Here is a 22,763-nt window from a genome sequence, read left to right on the forward strand (position 1 = left end):
AAACTTTGTATTATAAAACTAATCGAGACCTATCAAATAAGATTTATATTACATATTTTTCAAGATTCATATTGAAAGATATAGATAATAAACATAAAAAAAATAAAAAATAATAATAGACAAAAAAAATGGTACGAAAGGAATAGAATAGAAGACTATGAAAATGAGACGGAACAAGTTATATTATTTAACCTCCATAACAACTCGATCAAGTTGTCATTTGCGGCTATTTTAGATATTAGATACTGTTTAGTCCCCACCTGGTACGTTGTTATTGGCCGAAAATGACTCAGAAATCTTGGGGCTCCCTTGTGAGTCACCCCAATGGCCCACCTCATCCCTGTTGATGTGACAAAGTTTTTTTTTTTATCCACTTGATGTGACAAGGTTGTGGAAGAGTAATTTTATTCAATCGAAAATCCTATGTACCATAGGGAAAATGCACTGAAGGCCACCAAACGGCCGTTTCCGTCCACCAGACGGCCAATCCGAGCCGTTCAAAAATTTTAAAAAACAAAACCAAGTGGGCCTTGGCGAGAATCAACGGCATCCAAATGTGTAAAATACTTGATCCGAGCACTCATTTTTCGTCTATATATATATAGTTGTATATACACGAAAAAGGGTGCTCGGATCAAGTACTCTACACACCTTGGATGCCGTTGATTTTCACGTTAGCCCACTCGGTTTTGTTTTTTAAAATTTTTGGACGGCTCAGATCGGCTGTCCGGTGGCCGGAGACAACCGCCCAATGGCAATTGATGCATTTTTTCTACGGTACTATCGGTACCAATAGCAGTACTCTTATTCAATGGTCTTAGAAAATTGTCGTATGATGTTCCAACATCTTTTTTTAGCACATTCTTTTGTGTGATGCATTCATTTAATATTGAGCCTTACAAACACATTGTGCTCTAAGATCACCCAATAACTTTTAAAAAACCTATCCGCTTGAATCAAGTCATTTTGATGCGTATTATTTTTTGTTCGGTCTTGTTTACCTCTGTCATTAGGCGAATGATAATATGTTAATACTTTTTAAACAAATTTGAATATTAATGCACATTTTATAAATATTAATATGCTTTCACAAATATCCATACACCCAGAGGCTAAGCCAAGATTTTCTATAAGTGGAGTCGAAAATTTGAACTATGTATAATTCATGAACGAAGCCCTTGGTTTTTTGTGAGGAACGAACAAATTAGCACTACGTTTGGGAATTTTGTGGGTAAAAATTCTATTTTGTCTCTTTTTTTACTTAAGTACAAAACCTTTATATGGAGTGGGGAAAAATAAATTTTAAAATAGGGTCAAATTAATAAAAAGGGTCAAAATTATACATATTTCTATGAAAATTTAGGGGTCGGCTGCTCACCATTGTCTCTATGTTCCTCCGCCACTGCATACACCTTTTTCAGATATCGGGGCGATTTCAACGATAACTAATTAGAAACCTAAAAAAATACCTTATAGTTTTCGATCAAATTTTGATGATCCGTGCCGCTCAATGTGATCAAAACGTGATTTTAAAGGTACTCGTGAAAAATTAGCAAAAAAATGAACTGAAAAGGCTCGATCTGAGCAGTTTTTATCTTAGATTTGATAAACTGTTCAATTAAAAACTGCTCAAATAAGCACTTTCCAATCATATTTTTTTGCTAATCCTTGCGAGCACTCTTAAAATCACATTCTGCACACATCGAACGGTTCGAATCATAAAAAATTGATCGGAAACTATGAGATTGAGATTTGGTGTATTTTTTTTGTGTCCTTTGAATCGCCCCGTTCGGATATTAATGTACATTTTATCGATTATCCTATACACTTTGGGCAAATGTTAGAATAATCGTTTTTAGTTCTGCGTTTATGATTAAATCACCATAGACGTACTATGAACCGCTTTTGTGCTCTCTCTGACATAGGGGAACTTCTAAAGTTGTTATCCCTTTCATTCTCCTAAACTCACCTGCATAAGTAAATCCCTCTCTGCATCCTTCTTCTACACTCCGGAATTGAAACAATCCTATCAAATTATGGATCCCTTTCCAGACGGAATATCCAGCAAAATACTTTCAAAACTACCCGTCAAATCTGTTCTCAGAGCCAAGCGTTGGAGCAGGGTAATACGCGATTTAACACGCAACCCTACCTTTGTTGATGAGCACATGAGGTTTTCCTCTCGAAGGAATCCCAATCTCATCCTCACTGATACCATATGCAGAGGTAAAGGTAAATGACAGACAAATTACAAATCCCAGAATCGAAATACTAATGTCTTTGCGCATGGCTTTCGACAGAGTATCTCTCACGATCATAAGCACACATATTTTGACTTCGTGAATCTTCTCTTATTTACGTATTGAATACAAACAAGTATATAAACTAGACTCCTCTGTGTAATCAGATCAATCAATAAATTTTATACGGTTTTGCTAAAATTTCATATTCCTTACAGGTAATATTCGCAACTCATTGTACTTTGTACAAAACGAAGACGCCCCAGATCGGTACTCTTGTCGTAAAGTCAACTTAGAAATAGCAGAATTCCAAGAATTTCGAGTAATGGGTTCTTGCAACGGTCTGATCTGTTTGGTGCACCCAACAAACAGGTACGAGATTTGTATCTGTAATCCTTGTACTGGAGAGCATATCAAGATTCCCCCACCAGTTAGCATGGAAGACGTACCTGGTGATATTGTCGTAGGATTTGGTGTTATCCCAATGACCAACAAATACAAAGTGCTTGCGATTATAGATTTCCGAGAGCCTAGCGATTTTAGTCTTTTGCGACAAAAGGTTTTCGTGTATACTCTTGGGGATACCACTTGGAGATTTAAAGACAATACCTCTGTTTTGAGATTAGGACAATCGGCTTGCAAAGCATTTTTGAATGGAGCTCTTCACTGGGTAAGCTACTCTAGGCAAATTGTTTCATTCAATATGGACACCGAAGAAATCGATATTATTCCGCGTCCTCAACTGGAATTAGGAAGTGGGAGTTTTTCTTTGAGAGCGTTCAAAGGGAAGCTTTTGATTTTGAATACGTCATTTCCCGATTGTATAGAGATATGGATCATGAACGATTATCGCGTCGTAGAGTCTTGGACTCGTATTTTCACCATAAATGAACAACAAATCGGCCGAAACATCAGGGATGTTGAAATCGTGTGTTTTCTTGAAGATTGGGAAGTTTTGATGGTGTACGATCATCGGGCCCTACTTCATTACAACCTCCGGACGGCATCGGTGAGTGATCTCAGCGGCATTGATGGTCTTCCAAACCGGTTTGATGCAGTTGCTCACGTGGGGACTCTTGTTTCGCCTCTGCTCGGAAGAGAGGGAGAAATGTAACTTCATGGAAGTAGTAACAACTGAGGTTGAGTCGTGAATAAGAGTAATGCTATATATACCGATTGGGGGAGGGAAATCATACCGATGGCCGTCGGCGGGCCGTTCCCGGCCACCAGACAGCCGAGCCGTCCGTCCAAAAAATCTTTAAAAAAAAATAGATGGGGCCCGCACGAAAATTAACGGCATTCGAGGTGTGTAGGGTGCTTGATCCGAGCACCCCTTTTTTGTATATACACACGTATATACATATATACACGAAAAAAGGGTGCTCGGATCAAGCACCCTACACACCTCGGATGCGGTTTGATTTTCTCGTGGGCCCCATTGGTTTTTTTTTTTTAGAATTTTTGGACGGTTTGGATCAGCCGTCCGGTGGCCGGCGGTACGATTTCTCTCATCCCCAGTCGGTTTTTTTTCTTAGTGCCCCACTAAGATGAAAAAGGGTTTTGCTGCCTTGCTGGGATTGTTTTGCACTCATATTTTTAGACCTTATCAATGTTAAATACTGTTTTATCTTTTGATGTGTGTACATACAAATTACTGAAAAGATATTGTGGTAAATTCACGAGATAAATAAAAAGGAGTGCAAATATATAAAAAAAAGAAGAGAATAACCATTCCCCTTATTTTTATTCATATATCAGGCAATTTATTTTTAACTATTTCCGTCACGATTTACAACATCCTCTCATTTACTCTCCCAATTATTTTTATGTTTGAATTTTGATTCAAAATTTCTTAAACATATAAAAAAATTTAAAATCTTATTTTACTTAAATAAAAGGAAAAGATTAATAAATTATTAGATTATCAAAAAATACACAAATAAAGTAAACTATAATCTGAAATCCCTTATTTATTTAATAACATATTTTTTTTGGTTTTTCCATGCCTCGTGTCGTGCCGTGTCTGATGAGAACTGACATCGTGTTGTGTCGACGTGTTGTGCTTGTGTCATGCCGTGACCGACTAAAATCGTGTTGTGTCGTGCTATGCCTGTCCTACTTCCGTGCCCGTGCCGTGTCGTGCTGTACCTGACTAGAACCGTGTCGTGCCGTGTCGCAACTCGTGCCCCATCCCACTTTCGTGTTGTGCCCATGTCGTGCCCGTTTAAGATCGTGTCATGCAGTGCCATGCCAGACTAACTTCTGTGCCGTGCTCGTGTTGTTCCCCCTCACTTTCGTGTCCTTGCCGTGCCTGGCTAGAACCGTGTCGTGCCGTATCGTGACTCGTGCCCCATCCCACTTCCGTGTCATGCCCGTGCCGTGCTCGTCTAAGATCGTGTCGTGTCATGCTGTGCCAAGCCAACTTCCGTGCCTGTGCTATGTCACGTGCCCACTACAACCGTGCCGTACTAGGATTAATCTGTACCTATGTCGTGCCGTGCTGCCTTCAAACATGTCGTGCTTGTGTCGTGCCCATGCCGGTCCGACCCGTTTTGACACCTCTACTTAATTCTTTATTGGCCCAATAGACCATACAAGTTTTGGGCCTTCTCAACAGTCTCGATCTAGTAGGACACCTTATTTGTTGTTTAAACTTACCTTCACATGCGGATCAAAAAAAAAAAACTTACCTTCACATCAATCAATCCACATATATCATACGTGGCAACTAGCAAGTGTCCTCCTCCTCTCTGAGTCACCCCAATGGCCCACCTCAACGCACCTAGCCTCTCTTTTGGGAAATGGGATCTCTTCTGTAGAGTAATGCATCTCGGTAATCAAAAGCTCAAATTTTAATTGAGTAATGAACGGTTCAGATTTATATATGATCACATTTGATCTGAACCGTTCATGCTAAAATGAACGGCCAAATTTGCTACTCTGCATCCCTTCAGCAGCATCCCCGAACCCCTTATTTGGTGCCTTGCCTGATCTCTGACTATACGAAATTATGAAGATCATCAATAGAAAGTGACTGTATAATCTTTTATGTTGCCCTCTGACTGACATGGGCTTAGACTCCCCCGCATGGTAGTGATCCACCTCGGAAGTTTAAACGATATTTAATTTCAAATTATCTGATTTAGTAAAATTTGGACAAGTTTGGAATAGGCCCAAATTTGGTTTGCTGACTTATTTTCGCACTCCGATTAATACTCACGACTCGTCATGATGCATGGTGGATTTCAGCCTGATTCTTATGTTTAACCCTTCAATTTGATATTTTTGCCGAAACTTTTAATTCGTTAATACTCCAATTCTTAGACTATAATTCTTTATTGGGTTGTTCTTTTTGGGAAAAGTTCAGTTTTTCTTTTCTGTTTTCAATTTTAGGAGTTTCCCCAAATAATGGAACTTTTTATTTTTTGGCTTTAATTATTAGGGTTTCAGGGCAACACCATACAAAAGGATTGCAACTTAATATTTTCATCAATAATATTTCATACTTTGTCTTTCTTCTTGTGGATTCAAGAACAGCTCGTTGCTACAAGTGTCTATCTTGTTTAGATTAGTATGCTAACTAATCTCTTATTAATTCCATTGCGTAACTTGACTTGAGAACAAACAACTGATATTTGTAGTGAACGACATTTTTACCCACATCGTGCTAATGGGTGTGTGTAGATCTATCTCGGGTATGCATCTCACAAAAAATATATGAATTGTTCATTAATTCAATTTTTTTTTTTTTTAATTGTCCTAAAAATTAGTTCAATTATTTGTGTAGCATGCACCCCGCATGTACTTATGGGGTTAACACCATATGGTAATTTTCTTCTACTACTTACCTTCGGACTCCATCACAATTTGTATTAATTGACATGTTTAATTAATCACTTGGAAAAAGGGAATCTCACACAACTGTAATACGAAGTACTTTATTGAATAATAAAATATATAATCATTTTGGCAATTGCCCATTATTTTTTTCTGTGCTTGTTGCTTGTGTTTTAAGTAAATGAACATTAGATTATATATTATCCAAATAGATAGGAGTAGGTGTTTTCTACCAACTTCTTTTTGTCTCTATGGAAAGGTGTTTTCTAACTCCACCAGCTGCATATTACTAAATCGCAAAATTGAAGTAACTCAACCCAATTATGTAACCCTCCCCCGAAGAAATTACGAATCCCTTTGTTTGGATTTGTTTGCATCATACACTCAATGGAAGCATAACGAATTTAAACACGCACAAAATAGACACACAAAATTTACGTGGTTCAATACCTACTCAGAGAGAGAGAGATTCCACTATATGAAAGATATGAGATGAAAAAACCCTCATCGAGCTCCCAACACCATGGCTCACACAATGTTTCTCACTCACCCCACATCGCTATTTTTTCCTCACATCTACTCTCCCATGGGGTAGGCATTGAGGCCGAACCACGTAAATTTTGTGTGTTTTTTTTGTGCATGTTTAAATTCGTAATGCTTCCGTTGCGGGTGGAATGAAGAAAAATCCCAAAAGTAGTATCAGAGCTGACGGATGAAGATCGATCTTTTGGGTGGGCTCGCACCGGTTTGGTGGGCATACATGAAGACTTTCGATGGAGCAGAAAAATCCAGAGTGACTCTTGATGTAGCAAGGATGCGGGCAGATGGGTAACGCCCACGGCATGAAGGCTCTCGATGGACTAAGAGGATGGCTCTTGATCGATGGAGTAGGTGCGGTAAAGTCTAGGATTAAATTGGCGTTGGTCTCTGATGTTTTCGAATAGACACTCAGTGAGGGGGTGCGGAGCGTGCGAGCAAGGGGTGCATTTTCCATGAGCAAAAGGGAGTGTTTGTTGGATTTTGCCATGAAAAAAATGTACTCCCTCCGTCCCTTTTTAAGTGTTCTGCTTCGTAACTCTAACTTATTAAAAAGACATCATCATTACACATTTCACATCAACTTTTTCCTCCACTTTCCCTACTTACCCATCATCATTACACTTTTACTCACTAACTTTTCAAAATAAAATCTACTTTTAGGGACAAAATAGACAATACACCAACTTTTACTCTCCTAACTTTACAAAATGGACACTTATTAAGGGACAGCCCAAAATGGAATACTGGACACAAAAAAAGGGACGGAGGGAGTATAATATAGAAAAGAAAAATTAATGGTGTTAAATTTTTTTTTTTGATCCGCTTAATGGTGTTAATTGGCTCATGTTAATGTGCTTGTTGGAATTACTCCGGAGTGGGTAATTGTTAGCTTTGTCCAAGTAGCATCCTTGATAGTGATCCCCTTCCTTTCCTTTGTTTTTATTCTTGATCTCAAAGTTTCGAAGGAGTTATACTTGAACATTTAAGTTCCATTTGTTTGGACGTAAAATGTTTTATGTATTTTCCGGTGATTGATTGTATAAAAAACGAGGAAAACATTTTATATGTAAAATATTTTTCATTAATCGGATAAAAATTACTTACCCTTAAATCTTCCGTAAGTTATTTTTCGAAATGAACCCGCTGCCCTTTATTGCAATTCTCACTGCCCAGTTTCCTCAATCGTCAGTCTTGACCCACGTTCAATTCCAATATTTTCAGATCTATTCACAGTTTAAGCCTCTCTCTCTCTACACTATTTTGTCAATTTCTGTAAATATTTTCAAATGCCAATCAAATACCAGAAAAAAAAAATTTGAAGTTTGTTTTCAGAGAAAACATTTTGCATGAAAAACATTTTACATTGAAACAAACGGAGCCTTAGACAATGGCTTTCGATTGGTCCAACGATGGCCAAAGATGGCCTCATCATGTGACCAATTTAATTTCTTTCTTAGAGACTACTTTGTAGGGAGAATTACCGGCAGGTTGTGTGGACTGGAAATAATCACCACTTTCATGGTGTCAAGTCTTCAAATTACCAAGACATGGCACCTGCAAACAATATCACCAATACATGGTATGGGTTAATAAACATGATGAAATTGGACAATTTTGCCCTTTGTTAAGACGATACCGTTCAATATATCAATCCCTTTCCGTTTTCCTTCTCTCTTTTTCTTCTCATTCTCCACAGCCGAACCACATCCTCCCCTCTCTAGGGTTTTACTCCTGCCATTCTCTCCTCTGTGCTCCCCACACTCTGAAGACTGCTGCCTACTCCCTCCTTCGAGAGCAACCTTGTTCCCCAACTCCCTCCTTCGCATCTGTTTGAATCCTCTACCCCAGAGACGCTGCCTTCAATCGTCCACACTTCCAACATTGCCATCCCTAGTTCATCAGGTTAGTTGAATCGATTCCCCTTCCTGGTATGCATAGCTCTCTCTATCTCTCTCTCTCTCATCAGACCAAGTCAGTTCGAGCTCTCTCGATCTCGTACGGAACTGCAACGAAAAGGAACGAAAACCCTAGGTCCCGTACTCAATCAAGTGCTGTATATCACATGTATCGACAATTCAAGCACATTTTTGGCGTTTTTATTTTTATATGTAGTTATTGGAATTTACCTCTTTGTGTTGATGTTCTTGCCATGTGTAATTTAGTTGTTCAATCGACTGTCGGGGTTCGTAACTTGATGAATTTTGGGCGTTTTTCCATTGGTGCGATTGAATCACACACACATACATAGGGTGAAGAACACACCTCAATCGTGTTGGTTGAAGTTATTAGAACAATTACTTTGTGCATATTGCCAAAGGTTAGGTTTGTCTCCAATCCTCTCCCACCCATACCCCCAGTGATTGGGAACAACATGGGTTATGTCTGTCTGTCACTCTTGGTTATGTCGAATGCCACGCCGGCACGTTGCAAGAAACGTGTTTGATGAAATGCTTGTGCGAGCTGCATACACTTTTGGTTCAAATAATGAAACCATCGGGGCTAAAATATTTAAATGGCTTCCAATATGGACTTTGCTTGTTTAGGTAACAAACTGATACGAAATGGGCACAATATGAGTTGAGCACTTGAGCTAAAGTCACTAGGGTTTGATTTACTGTCCTAGGATTTTAATGAAAGGAATCACTGTAGGTGTATTTTCAGGTCGCTGAATGTACCGGCATTGTGTTGTTTAACCATGAAAGAATCAAATACTGAAGTGAGAAGTTGTTCAACTGTCTCTCCATTCAGTGGTAATTAGTTTCAGGAATGCCTTATTTCAGTTTGGTTGACTAAATATCGAGGATGATTTATGGTACACTCTTTACCAAAAATATCAGCTCCAGGGCACCATTATCTACCCATACATATTAGAACATTGAGTGACTGCTCATCTGAGCTCAAATCTGTCTTCTATAAGGTCAACACTTATTACTTTTCAAAGTGACACACTGCTGACTATGGAACCTTTCAACTGTTGTATGGGAGTGTGGAAATAAAGGATGAAAAGAGGAAACAAGCGACTTACACATGTACTTATGTACAACACAAATTGGTGTAAGAGACTTATACATGTACTTATGTTAGAGGATAAAATGGGTACTGATATGCGAAAGAGGCTACTCGTACGTTTGGGGTTATGCTCGTGCAACAAGGTGCATGATGACATCTTTCGGAAGTGCTGATTGTGTTTTCGTCTTGGTCTTTATATTTAGTTTATTTCATGGCGTGAAGAATGTAACTAGTGTTTGGCTTGGTTTTGAAGTTAGTCATAATTGGTATGAGTCTTTTTTTAGATTGCGGAGACTCCAAGGTACGTAAAGATACTAGTTTGATCATTTATTTTGAGTCTCGAATGAATCTGGTATATGCTGAAAATTTCGTGGGTTTTGGAAATCTGTCTTTTGGGAGCCCTTCTGCCAGGAATCAATTTTTGGTGTCTTCATAACAGTTAAAGTACGTTTCAATACGAAGATTTCGGTACCAAGATCATGAAAAACCGATAATCACACAATTAGTTATGAATTTTTAAATACCGGCTGTTTTCTGGAAGCGCGAATCTGTGTGTGGCTGTCTTCTTTTAATTTTCTGGGCATGATGAACATTTTGGGTGGATTTGGGTCTTTTACAGGAGCTGTATATTTAAGTTAAGAAGGGATTGGCGTTGGAATCAAGTGATCTGGTTAAGTATACAATTTTTGGTAAATTTCTAAAGCAGGGTTGGTCGACTAGGGCGAAAATGGTTGCGAATCTGTTTTTCCTTTGATTGTTGGGTTAATCTCCTCTCGTTTCTGAACCTGGAATTGTTACCGAGAGAGTAGGACTTGTAGTCGTGCAACTTTTGGCGTTGGTTCCAATATTGTTGGGTTTTAAGATGAAAGAGTTATGATTTTTCAATCAAATTTACTCGTTCCCGTCCTTAAATTCACGTTGTTTAATTGGATATAGTTGAATGTGGATGATTAACTTTGCCAATTTGACATTTAGGGATTTCTCTCCTCCTTTATATGTTTATGAGTTGGTTTGATGTGTTTAAGATTGTTTAAACGTCCGTATTTGTTGTTGGGAGAAATCTATCGAAACTAGAAATCGTACGCTGAAACACAAGTCCTACCGGTAGGAGTTTTGGCCCTACCGGTAGAAATGCTGTCCAGTAGTGTCTATGTTTGAGAAATTTTGGTATTTTACCGGTAGGAGGTTGTGTCCTACTGATAGGGAATGAATAATCTGCTTAATTTTAAAACTTCTGACGATCATAACTTTATCATCCGGAATCCGTTTGGTGCATATTATATATTGAAGTTGATGTATGGAAAATCTACTTTCTAATGGTGGTAGTCTTATAATCAAACTCTAAACCTATAAGAAGTTATAGTTAAAGTACGGTAGGTTGGTTGTTAGAATCCATACCGATTTTGGAGGTTATGTCGTATGTGGATATTACGGGTGATTTGGTACACTCCTAAGTGTTCGAGGTAGAAACGCTATATGCATTGGGCATTCTTTGCCCTTAGAATCATTTGAGTGAGACACGAATGTTCCTAGGTGCGTTTAACTATTTGAATGGTCTACCGAGCCTTAGGGTAGTAGGCTAGCACACTTGGGAAAAAGTTTGTTGACACCTAGAGAAAGTAGGAGGTTGAGTGGTTGATTGTATATTAAAGTTGGATCGGGAACCATAGCTTACTATACAAAACATGATGACGACGCCGCAGCCTCTATATTTACCTCAATATCCCAAGCAGCAGATTCAATACCCAGGTCCTTCTAATCCATTCGGAGATCCATTTAGCTATCCGCAGAATGCAAATTCACAACAAGGGAACCATAGCTTACTGTAGAAATACTGTTTTGCGTGTATTATTTTATTCTTTGGTATAGGTGGATTATCGCAGTGAGTTTTCAAAAGTTCATTCTTTGCTATTTTTATTCTTTGGTATAGGTGGATGCTCTCGCAGTGAGTTTCCAAAAGTTCATTCTTTGTTTCTTTTAACAGCTCTATAGGTGGATGCTCTCGCAGTTAAGACCCAAAAGTTCATTATTTCTCGATTGTGCAAATCGTGAATGTTACCTGTTTTTGTCTTGAGGAATAGCTACGTTGACTTTGTGCAAAAGGCCACATTGTTTTGATCAATTAAAAAAGGGAATTGATTTAACTCCTAGTTACAGGCTCGAAACAGAATGAATAATTAATTAATTTCTTGTTTACCACTGTTAAATTTATCACATGGCTATTTCATAAAGGGATACCTCGCCCACCAAATCCAGTACCCCACATAGTTGGTGTTAGATTTATAGCAATGAATATACTCGGTTATACCTCTAAAAATGGTGGGTTATAATTTAGTGATTTTACTCACTTTCTTGTAAATGTAGTCTAAAATTTATTTTTAGTGCTCGAATTGTCTGTAAATGTAACTTATAAGCAGCATATTAATTCATATAAGTTATCAACATGACACCAAAATTTTGGAAGCGCCTTTCTTCTGCGCCCAAAATCGCACATCCCCTCCCAAAAAATTCAATTGATTTCAGTACTGGTGCCATTCGCACCCTGACTCCTCCTTCGACGATTTCATTAACGCTCTGACAAACATCGATTTCACCAATCCCTCTCCCCTCTTGTTCTGCAAAGAAACCCTAGAACCATTGTAGATTATCGATCGAAGGGGTATTTCACCAAACCCTAGAACCATCGATTTCATTAATAAATAAGATTTCAGGGGTCTGGACCAGCTTACGTACACCTCAATAATCCCTAGGGATTAATCCTGGTCCTCTCGCGGAGGCCTTAATTGAATTATGCGCAAAGATCCTTGTAGATTAGCCCCACAAAAATTGTGTTAAACTTGATAACACAAGGAGGTTGAATAGTAATAGTTACTCTCCATTTTTAGCCGGGGGAGGTTATATCAACAGATCAGGTGCACGTAGGCAAACAATTACTATCCAACCCAGAAATATAAACAATCACGATTAGAATTATCTAGAAGCACAGAAGCACAGAATCACTGAAACCGACCTCACAAAAACAATATGAGGTCAAATGCAAGGATAACTTTTAATTTTAATAGTAGATGTGAAGGAAAAGATGAAGTAAAGACCATTACTTTGTAAAACTCATAATTGTCCTTTGTCTTGGTAATGCCCTCTGAAAATCCATGATTAAAGCAAATCCAAGTCTACTATGCACATTGAATTTACAAAACAAGCAAAGAATGCATGAATTACTTCAGAGAAGTATGCACAGAGAAGAGCAGAAAATGTGCCAAAGGGTTAGGTCTACACTGTTCTTATATTATGATGCATTTAAGTTTGCATGTAAGATTTTGGGACAAAGGTTCTGCTTGTTCATCAATAGACTGGAAAATTGCTCAGACCATTTTGCCTGTCAAATGTTGTGGTGAAAATTGAGTTAGGTAGATTGGATAAATGTCTCTCTCTCTATATATATCATGAGGATGGTAAACCATTAATATCATTATCGACACACTGTTTTGCAATATTCAGTGTGTTCGGGTACTCTTCTCCCATAAAACTGAGGAGAGCAGAGCACAGAAACAAACTGTTTATGCAAACAATGGTGATCCAAAGTACAAAAATCTCTCATCACTAAAATCCTAGTTTATCTCTGTGGTTTACACTGTTTTGCAATATTCAGTGGGTTCGGGTACTTGTAAGATTTATTATGTATTCAGCAAGCTAAAAGCTCAATTTATTCTTTAAAAGAGAAACAATGATATTGTTGCATAAGATAATAAACTTTTGCTAGTCAATATTCAATTTTCGCTTGTCTTGTTAGACCCACATGGTGATGAGTGATGATGGATCAGTTGAGTTCCTTTCTTGTCTATACATGGATGCTGAAACAGTTTGTGAATTAGATGACATTTGCCACCTAAAGGCAAGATTTTTGTTTTGGCAAGCAAAGGGTCAATAGAAGGAGATATGATATGGAGCTCACATGACTGTTTCTTTTGTTGTTGATAGGTAGGTAGCTCCTTTACAACAACCTAAGAACTCAAAACGAAGTAGCAGCTTGAGTACTTAATCCTTTTTGCTCATAATAGTTTCAATAATTAAAGTTTTGTTATTTTTGTGCTGTATGAAGGATGACAACAACAGGAAAGAAGCGATTGCAAGTTGAAAAAGCAACAAAGGCAGGAGTTGAAGGGTCAAAGGCAGCAGAGGGACGTACCCACACCAATCCTTATTTGCTTTTCCTGTACGTATTTTACAACGAATATAGTTACTTTGTTAATGTGTTTACTAGCGACAGGTATTTGGTTGTGTTGTAATGCCTTTTTAAAAATTTCCAACTACAGTAAAGGTTATCTTAAAGAAGCGAAAGCTGCGAATAAGAGTCCAAGGTTTTTAATTGGACAGGTTAGAGTTAATGCGGTTGTAGTTTGTATGGTTATTTGGTAAACTGTAGTGCATGTTTGTATGAACACAAAATTTTGTCTCCACTATCCAGCATACCAAAGTAGCTGCGGAAATATGGAAGCAGATGTCTGATGCGGAAAGAGCCCCATTTGTGGACAAGACCAATGAAAGAAAATCCCGCATTAAAAAGCAAATTCCGAAGGAAAAAAAGAAAAATGCTTCGGTATGTTGTCGTTTTTGGTATAGTTAATCGTTATGTTAACATATCATGTGTGTAACAATGATGGGTTATATTAAATCGTTGTATTAAATCGTAAATCCTTTATATGTGTAGCCGGTATTTCGCAGTCGGTGCTCGCCGTTGAAGTTGGTCAAAGTAAATGAGGCATTGACCAAAGCCCAACAAGATGCTGTTCAAAGAGTGGGTTTTGGTTCAATGCTTCAATTGAAGTGTACAATGTTGAACCGTGATTTTATAAGTCGGTTAGTTAAGCATTTCAACCCTGTCACCAAGAGCTTGGAGTTTGGGAGGGTCAGGGTTTATACAATCACGCCTGATGATGTTCGAAGGGCGCTAGGGCTATTTTGTGGAACGATACCAGTTCCGACGGACACTCAAGACCCCCACTTTGAACACATTACAAAGATGTTTGGGAAAAACAATAAACCGTTGAAGAGAGGAGTCACATTTGCGATGATGCAACAAGTATTCAATAAAAAGAAAGCTGATGTGAAGTTCCAAACGTCGTACGTGCTGTTTGTGCTTTCTTGTTTCTTGTGTCCAACCACGAAGGATGTGGCTGCCACAAAATTTTACCCGGCAGTGCACAATATATTGCAAACTCCTACATATGCATGGGCAGAATTTGTGCTTGATTGGTTGGTGAATGAAATTGCGAAGTACAAGAAGAGATGTGGCAAGGTTGGTGGTGGTAAGAAGGATTCTCTTGGCGTTGCTGGTTGTGTGTTACTTCTAATGGTAAGTACATCAACATGTTAAACTTTTGTCAATTGTTTGCTATAAATTTCGTTTGTAATCTATTCTGACTCATAATATTTTTTTGTTGCAGCTGATATATTTTGACAAACACCCAATGGGTATGAAGGTTGGGAGTGAAGGTGAACCCCTTATTCAGTCATGGACGACAAAGTTAATAAAAGAACGTATTGCAAAGGATGAGACGTTGGAGTTGGTCGATCCAATTGCTGAGCAATTCCCTAAGGCTTCTTATCGGCATCCGGTGAGGAAACTTCACTTCGTCGCCGATATACAATTGTACCTCTTATGTCATTTATATTTATAACATTACTCCTTAACCTTATGTGCAGTGCACAATTGCTGCGTATCATGATTTGAAGAAAAATTTCCTCAACCAAATGCAACATCTTGATGCCTTGGAAAGCGCATTGATGGGTGATGTTCCCAAAACATGCACACCAAGTCCGTCAAAAAGGAAGCCCTCCACGAAGAGAAAGAATCGAAATGAAGATGATGTTGAGATGGGTGATGTACATATGGACGTGGAGGATTTTCCTTCAACCTCCACTGTCAATCCGAAGAAGGTTAGGCATGGGGTAGACGTGGAGGACATGGATGGCAGCCGCATGAGTGGCCTTTTATTTGCCCGGGAAATGCCATTGTACTCTCCGGAGGCTTTCCAAGTGGATGTTGTACAAAATGCGCAACATGTGGAGCTAGAAGAAGAAACTGTGGTGGAAAACGAAGGTGAAAAACAAGGTGCACAAGAAGAAGACGAGGAGGAGGAGGACGAGGAAGAGGACGAGGACGAGGACGAGGACGAGGAGGACGAGGAGGAGGAAGAGGAGGAGGAGGAGGAGGAGGAAGGAGAAGAAGAAGAAGAAGAAGAAGAAGAAGAAGAAGAAGAAGAAGATGATGATGATGATGATGAAGGACAAAGAGATGGAGAAGGAGAAGGAGATGAAGAGGTTGAAAAAGAACAAGAAGTCGCATTGACTCCGCCATTGAACAAAAGGCCATGTACACGTGTTCAGAAAAGTAAGTCCGTAACCCGACCATCTACGAAACGGGGTACGAGGACTTTCAAACCAAGTAAAGCGACAAGAACGCCGTACGTGGCTCCACCGGAGGTCAAACTATCAAAGCTTACAAAACAAGAAAGTCAAGTGTGGGCGTATGTTATGCAACCACCAAACAAAACAGGAGAAGAGTATGACTACTTAATCCTACATTCTAAAACTACTCTCCTGTGATTTTCAATAATTAAATAAGTTGGTACTTGCAGGGACTATGTTGTGAAAATGGACGGCGGGAAGATCCATTTATCGCATGATATGTTACACGAAGTATTCAAACCAAGGGGTCATATGTCCACTATGGTAAGTTATAGTACATTGCATAAATTTATCTACAATTGCATTAATTATTAAGTGCAAGTGTTCCTTACATATTCAGTCTTCATTACTTCACTTACATTCATGTCCCATTTTGTGTTTCTTGGAATGGTTTTTCAGGTGATGACAACGATGACCGAATGGTTGATGAAACAAGAAAAGGCAAAGGCCCCAATCAAAGACGGGGTCCCTCGTCCAACACGACACATGTTTTCAAGTTCATTTGTGGTAATTTAGCATATGTGTATTTTCACTTTCCTTACTCATTCGGCTACATTTTTATATTGGTGGTAATTCATATTTTTGTTCCATTCGTTCCTGTTGTAGAACAATTTGTTGAATTTCGATAAAGTACAAGATCAGAAGGTCATTGAAGATCCAGTGGATGCAAACATGTTGGGATACGATGTGGCAATGTGCAATCTGGCAAGTTTTACAGTCTACATTTGTCAAACTATCATTCTGATGTAGTTGTCCTCCATGCTTGGGTCCCGATAATACTTATTTGCAAATCCTTGTGGGTTTATGCAGCTGTTTCTACCGGTGTTGCTGAATGATATTGAACATTGGTATTGTGTTGTTGTCAACTTGGTGGATAAGCGGATTGAAGTTCTTGACTCAATGGTATTACAAACTACCGATAAGAAGGTAGCTAATGCTACAGTGGTAAGCACAGGCCAGTCATGTTTGTTGAATGTTATTTTCCTTTTCGCATGGTCATTTTTCTGTCAAGCTTCGCATGTGTAATGTACCTGTTTTGTTTGAGTGAGTAGGTAAGGATGTTGTTCAACGTATTGAGTCGGACTCGGTCAAGGCAACAACTACATACCCCATGGAATGACTGGCATGTCCATGAACCAGAAGTCCCACAGCAATCGAACACGTGAGTGGTTACTTATACAAAGCTACTCTAATGCCGACATAATGCATGCATGTTTATGAACTGCATTTGTGTGGATGCAGGCACGATTGTGGATTTTATACTTTAAAGTTCATGGAGCACTGGACGGGGGGCCGGATGAATACACGGGAACTTGAGGTAAGAAACGTTTGCCCAAATACTTGCTTCACCTTACCTATGCATATAATGTTACGAGCACCAGAAACTCATACATGTGGTTGCATTATAGGATCATGTGGGAGCTGATGCTATTGATGTGCGCAAGAGGCTGCTAGTACGGTTGCTGTTAAGCCCGCATAACCAGTTGCGAGATGTGGTTCTTCAAAAATTAGTGAAGTGAATTGAAATTGAATGGTTTTGGGAGATGTTGTTTAGACAACATCGCTGAAGTGACGAAGATGCATTACCACTGAAACGGGCCAACTAATGCACGGTATTCCAAATTTTTGCGGTTGTCAATTTATTATATTTGCCGACCAAATGAAGAACCAAATGAAGACTTCAAAAATATATGCAGAATATGTTTTTTGGGCTTCAATTTTGGAAAAAGGGATTTTAGTGGTGTATCATATGTATGTACTGCTCTTACATACTTTCAACAGGTTAGTGCTGTTTTATATTATGTCAAATGGTTAATCTTGCTGCTGTTTATTAAGCTGGGAGCTGTTATGTTACCGTAGATGGTACCAGCTATTTTTTCAAAATGTTTTCCTATGGTGCACCTCACGGTTGTTGGAGAATGTTTTCACGAGTATTGTGCTCCTGTTTGTGTGCAAGATACACCATTTGAAAAGTACCACATACATAGTTGCTGCTACTGCATATGGTGCTGCTATGATTGTACATCCCGAATTTGTTATGGGTGATTCCGTACCCCTAATAGGGCAATGATGAAACAATTACAATGTAAATGAAGGTAGTGCCTTGGCGGGGTAACTTTTGTTGCAGCCATGAGTACCCTCATGTTTTCCTAATACTTTTCTGAGCCCAGTGGACATCATGACAAACTGCAAAGGGCTGCTGCAGTTTTCAACATGGTTTTCTGTTTAGCTTTACTGCAGTTTGATTTACCATGCTATTTTGTGCTGTTACCAAGCTATTATGGAAATGCATAACCAATTTGGTGGCTATGATGTGTTACAAGCTGAGCCAAGTGTTTGTGGTTTTGGATGTGATGATATTTGATCTGAGCCAAAGGTTGCTTTCAAACTGCATTTAACTGTTTTTGGACTGCTGTTTGTGTGTGTGTGTGTGTTGTGTGTGTTGTTGTTGTTGTTGTTTTGGGACTGTTGTTGTATTCGGACTTATTTTTATTCTGGTACTAGTACTTTCAACTTTTTTTCCCAATGATGACAACATTTTGATATGTACATTAAGGACTTAGGCGTAGACCGTCAATTGCCAACTAATGTTGCCGCCTTAGTGCCTTTGAACATTTCAATTTTTTCTGAGCCAAAAACATATTTTTTCTGTAACCTCTTATATGGCATTGGCATATAGTGTTTGTTATGGTGAAATGCAGGTGTGTGGGTGTGTGTTTGGAATATGCAGTTCAGAAAACTAGAAACTGCAGAAAACAATATGAAAATCTTGACTTTGGTGTTCAAGCATGACTGTCTGTTTCTGCAATTTTTTGAGTTCAGCATGCTGTCATGACTGTGTGTGTTTGGCATTGGCATATATTGTTGGCTATGATGATATGATGATATATTATCTGAGCCAGAGGGACTATAAGACAGGTTTATGGGTTTACCATGCAATTTTCAACAGCTTTATGGGTGTGTTGTTGCTGTCTTGTGCTGTTTTTAGTGTAGTGTTTTTTTGTTCAACAGGTGTTTGAAAAGTTTGCAGTAGCTGTGTGTATGTTCATGACCAGGTGTATTTGTGGAAGATTCAAGGTTTTAATGCAGTTTTGGTTCCAAACTGTGTCCAATATTCTGCTTGCAGCACCAATGAAGCTATGTTCCATATTTGGTGGCTATGATGATAAATTTTTGGAAGATACATTCACGACTTAGGCGGGGCAACATTAGAAGGTCAAATTGGCAACTAATGTTGCAGCCTACTAGTCTTTCAAAAAGTGGTCTTAAATTTACAGATTATCTGAGCCAAATGTTGACAAGTGTTCGACACGTATCCAAGCACGCCAAGAAGAGTTAGTTAGAAGAAGCAAAGGACGACCAAGAAGATAAGGAAGAAGCATTGTAATTTTTTCTTAGCCTTCGTACGTTGACGTTGTATTTTGTTGGTACATTCCGTAGTGATTGTACCATTTGACAAGCAGCATTCCGTAGTGATTGTACCATTTGACAAGCAGCACATAGGTAGTTGCTGATACTGCATAGCTGGTGTGCGTGTGGCTATTGTTGTTTACCATGCAATATTCTGCATTTACACTTAAGGTTAGGCTAGTGGCTAAAGCTATTGTTGTTCGCTTCAGTAGCCTTCAATGCTATGCTCTGGTTGAAATGGTATGGAACCAATTGGTATCATCTTTTTTGGTATCCTCCATTGTAATCCTAAACTTGGTAGACGCATAAAACTAATAGCAGGTGTAATTGTGGTTTGGCCCATCCAAGAGGTGTTTGTGTTTGTTTGTGTTAAACAGGCAAGTTCATTTGCCGGTTTTTTTGGTGGAACTGCCTGCTGTGTGTGAAGTATGTTTTTGGTTAACAAATTCAAGGTTTGCATGCAGTTTTGGTTCCCAACTGTATCCAAGATTGTATCCGATAACATTGTAAATGTCCCTTGTAAAGTGCGTTATGTATAATGTGTATCTACCGTTAAGTAATGATGAGACATTGGATCTCCGGTAACATTATATGCTTGTGTATCGGTCCATATCGGTCCATACGGTCTGATAGACAAGATATATATAATTGTATCATCGATATCGTTACATTTCTCGATTGATACCGCAATCAAATTCGAGGAGCCAACGTCAATTTTTGGATTAAGTTAAAAAATTTAATTTTCAATCTTTCTTGTATGAATTGAATTAAAAATTTGAAGGTATTACAAAATGTCAAGATTTACCCACATTGTATCCGTATCCCTCTCCCACTAAATCACGAACAAGGGTTCGTCCAGTTTCATCTATAAAGGTATTGAATAATTTCTCCACCCACAAGGCTCAGCCGCGAACCCAATTTGAACCAGTTAGATGGATATGATGACAGCAAATTAGAACCCAAAAAAAATGAAACAACCCCCCCAAAAAAACACAAAAATCAACTGCCGACCTTTTTTTCAGTCAAACGTTATGACATTAATTAAATGTATATAGTTTGGCAGTGAAAGTACCAAAATGTACTCTGGAGTTCTGAACCTCAACTACCATTCTCTGAGGAAGTTAGAGCGAGCAAGTATCAATTACTGAAAGACTACATTTTATTTTCAACAAGACTAGAACTTAGAATCATAAAGAGCATTTGTTTTTTTGAAACGGGCCCACCTAAGAAGCCCAGCAAATCTTGTCAGCAATCTACGACCAATATATCTTGAATCTTGTCACCAATCTACGACCAATATATGTTGACATACATTACCGATATATCTTGACAATATCCAACTAACTAATTATATACAGTTTGGCAGTGAAAGTACGAAATGTACTGTGGAGTTCAACAGCTCAACTACCATTCTCCGAGGTAATAAGACCAAGTAAATATTACTCAAAGAGTACATTATTTTTTCACATAAAGTACAGCATATAATCATAGAGAGCACTTCTGTGTTTACATAACTCAATTCACAGTCTGGAATAGTATGTGTCATCCACCCCCTATATCACCTGCCCTTGCGATGAAGGGCGCAGCTAAGAAACCCCATCGAACCTTGTCATAAATTTACCCTACCAATATATCTTCACTAACATTGATTTGCAAGTATTCATATACAGCTTAACTACCATTGTCCGAGGTAGTAAGAGCAAGCAAATACTGTGACAAGACAATACGCGGCAGTCGTTCGCAAGTGGAGCGACACTACTCATAACTGTCCCAGCCACCGATCGAATTCCAAATTGTTCCTTTCTACCGCTGGATGCGCAATCAGATTGTTAAACCCACCCCATCTAACGCAACGGCAGTTTGCTCCGAACGGAGGGAATCAATAAGAATATACACAGCACTATCGTGACAGATAGACAATGTCCTATAATAATGTAGATGGCCACTTTAGTGGTTTTTTGTAAGACCGCCCATACATAAGAAGAACAGGAGAACAACACACCTTTGTAATGGAAGACAATTTATGAACATTGTCTTCTGGTCGCATGTTTGTGGGTTTGTGAACAATTCAAATGAACTACATATTCGTAGAGGTTTTTTTGTGATGACACTGAAGTGGGGGAACTTTCTGACTATGTAACATGAGGTACAACTTGGTGGTATTTATATGCCATAAGGATGGGAATTTAGTAGTCCGCATCTACCTTACTTTCTCCCAGGTCATCATACATAAATGAAAACCATATATATAATTTATTGATTACGAGCATATGTTGTGTTGACTTTAAGACGTGTGGAAAGTTACGTGTGCGAACTTCCATTCCACCTCAACCAACTTTTTCAGAAATTCCAAAACAACGAACTTAGTAATTAAAGACAATTATATGAAAAAACATCTGAAAACACCATATAATTAATGCAGTTTAATGCAGTAGGAGGACATTTGTTTCATACAAAATTGATTTCATCTGACTAAAAATGGCCCAAATAATTTACAATCTTAAGATGGGCATAATCTCAATCACATAGTTTCGTCATTAAAAATTGTGTAAATACAACATCTATTAACTAACATAAGACAACAAAAAGGGGGTCCCATCCCTACGAAAACGTAACACCACAGAAGTCCTTGATTGCTGTTTCACACTGCTGTAAATGCGAACATGGGTTGCCTTCATCAAAGCTGTGGGGATTGCTTGTTTATGCGTCATGACAAATCAACATAATAATGTAGATAGCCACTTTAGGTCACCCCGGTTTGCAAGCATAACACCACAGAAGTGAAGATGCTTGACAATGCCAGAACGGCCGCCATGACCAGTCTTCATCAAGATGCTGGGGATCGAGACGACAAGTCAACATAATAATGTAAATAGCCACTTTAGTGGTTTTTTACCAACACCGCTCATACCATACCCAAGCAGATAGGTTTACGCATCCAATGAACCTATCATTAATTTTATGGAAAAAGCAACTGCTTGGGAAAGCTCGTGACATATTGTCACTGAAAAGAAATGGAGTTGTTGGTTTTTGAACTTATATCGAACTCGGCGTTAGAAATTATGAGATATGCTCGAAATGGGTGTGAGAAGGACCTAATAAGGGAGAAGGACCTAATAAGGTAGATAGCCACTTTAGTTATTTCTTACCAACACTGCCCATACCCAATAAGAATAACCCAACAACAAATGTATATAACCATAGATTGTGAAGGAAGAGCAATTTAAAAGGTTGGATTGTATTGTTTGTTAATGGGTT

At 38.6% G+C, this 22,763-nt stretch overlaps 2 protein-coding genes and 1 long non-coding RNA gene across 5 annotated transcripts; all 3 read left to right on the top strand.

The window, feature by feature from the left end:
• The first annotated feature begins 1,873 nt into the window (after positions 1 to 1,873).
• LOC131328960 (F-box protein At3g07870-like) lies at positions 1,874 to 3,405 on the top strand. Of its 3 annotated transcripts, none has more exons than XM_058361947.1 (2): positions 1,874 to 2,236; positions 2,457 to 3,405. In XM_058361947.1, exons 1-2 carry the CDS (start codon positions 2,037 to 2,039, stop codon positions 3,352 to 3,354), a joined length of 1,098 nt encoding a protein of 365 aa, XP_058217930.1. In that variant the 5' UTR covers positions 1,874 to 2,036; the 3' UTR covers positions 3,355 to 3,405. The 3 variants fall into 3 exon arrangements, with proteins under 3 accessions (XP_058217930.1, XP_058217933.1, XP_058217931.1); XM_058361950.1 differs by having other exon boundaries at positions 1,874 to 2,226; positions 2,459 to 3,405; XM_058361948.1 differs by having other exon boundaries at positions 1,875 to 2,232; positions 2,459 to 3,405.
• A 4,688-nt stretch (positions 3,406 to 8,093) lies between these two features.
• On the top strand, positions 8,094 to 9,539 carry LOC131328961 (uncharacterized). The gene is made up of 2 exons (XR_009200586.1): positions 8,094 to 8,545; positions 9,279 to 9,539. It is a non-coding gene; the product is annotated as an uncharacterized LOC131328961 (long non-coding RNA).
• A 170-nt stretch (positions 9,540 to 9,709) lies between these two features.
• On the top strand, positions 9,710 to 17,120 carry LOC131328671 (uncharacterized). The gene is made up of 15 exons (XM_058361587.1): positions 9,710 to 9,713; positions 9,911 to 9,978; positions 11,557 to 11,571; positions 13,125 to 13,207; positions 13,726 to 13,893; positions 13,940 to 14,000; positions 14,092 to 14,223; positions 14,335 to 14,979; positions 15,071 to 15,241; positions 15,330 to 15,726; positions 15,958 to 16,189; positions 16,265 to 16,358; positions 16,494 to 16,601; positions 16,701 to 16,799; positions 16,905 to 17,120. The coding sequence occupies exons 1-15, from the start codon at positions 9,710 to 9,712 to the stop codon at positions 17,118 to 17,120; spliced, it is 2,493 nt and encodes an 830-aa protein (XP_058217570.1).
• Positions 17,121 to 22,763: the final 5,643 nt, after the last annotated feature.

The sequence above is a fragment of the Rhododendron vialii genome, chromosome 6a, assembly GCF_030253575.1.
Source record: "Rhododendron vialii isolate Sample 1 chromosome 6a, ASM3025357v1".
Lineage (NCBI taxonomy): Eukaryota > Viridiplantae > Streptophyta > Magnoliopsida > Ericales > Ericaceae > Rhododendron > Rhododendron vialii.

Bases quoted from the DNA above. Each gene is read 5' to 3' on its own strand.
- LOC131328960 (XM_058361947.1), top strand. From the start codon at position 2,037: ATGGATCCCTTTCCAGACGGAATATCCAGCAAAATACTTTCAAAACTA. The intron at 2,237-2,456 runs ATGACAGACAAA...CATATTCCTTAC, and splicing joins ATATGCAGAGGTAAAGGTAA to AGGTAATATTCGCAACTCAT.
- LOC131328671 (XM_058361587.1), top strand. The intron at 15,727-15,957 runs GTGAAAAACAAG...AGGTTGAAAAAG, and splicing joins AACTGTGGTGGAAAACGAAG to AACAAGAAGTCGCATTGACT. The intron at 16,800-16,904 runs GCAAGTTTTACA...GGGTTTATGCAG, and splicing joins ATGTGGCAATGTGCAATCTG to CTGTTTCTACCGGTGTTGCT.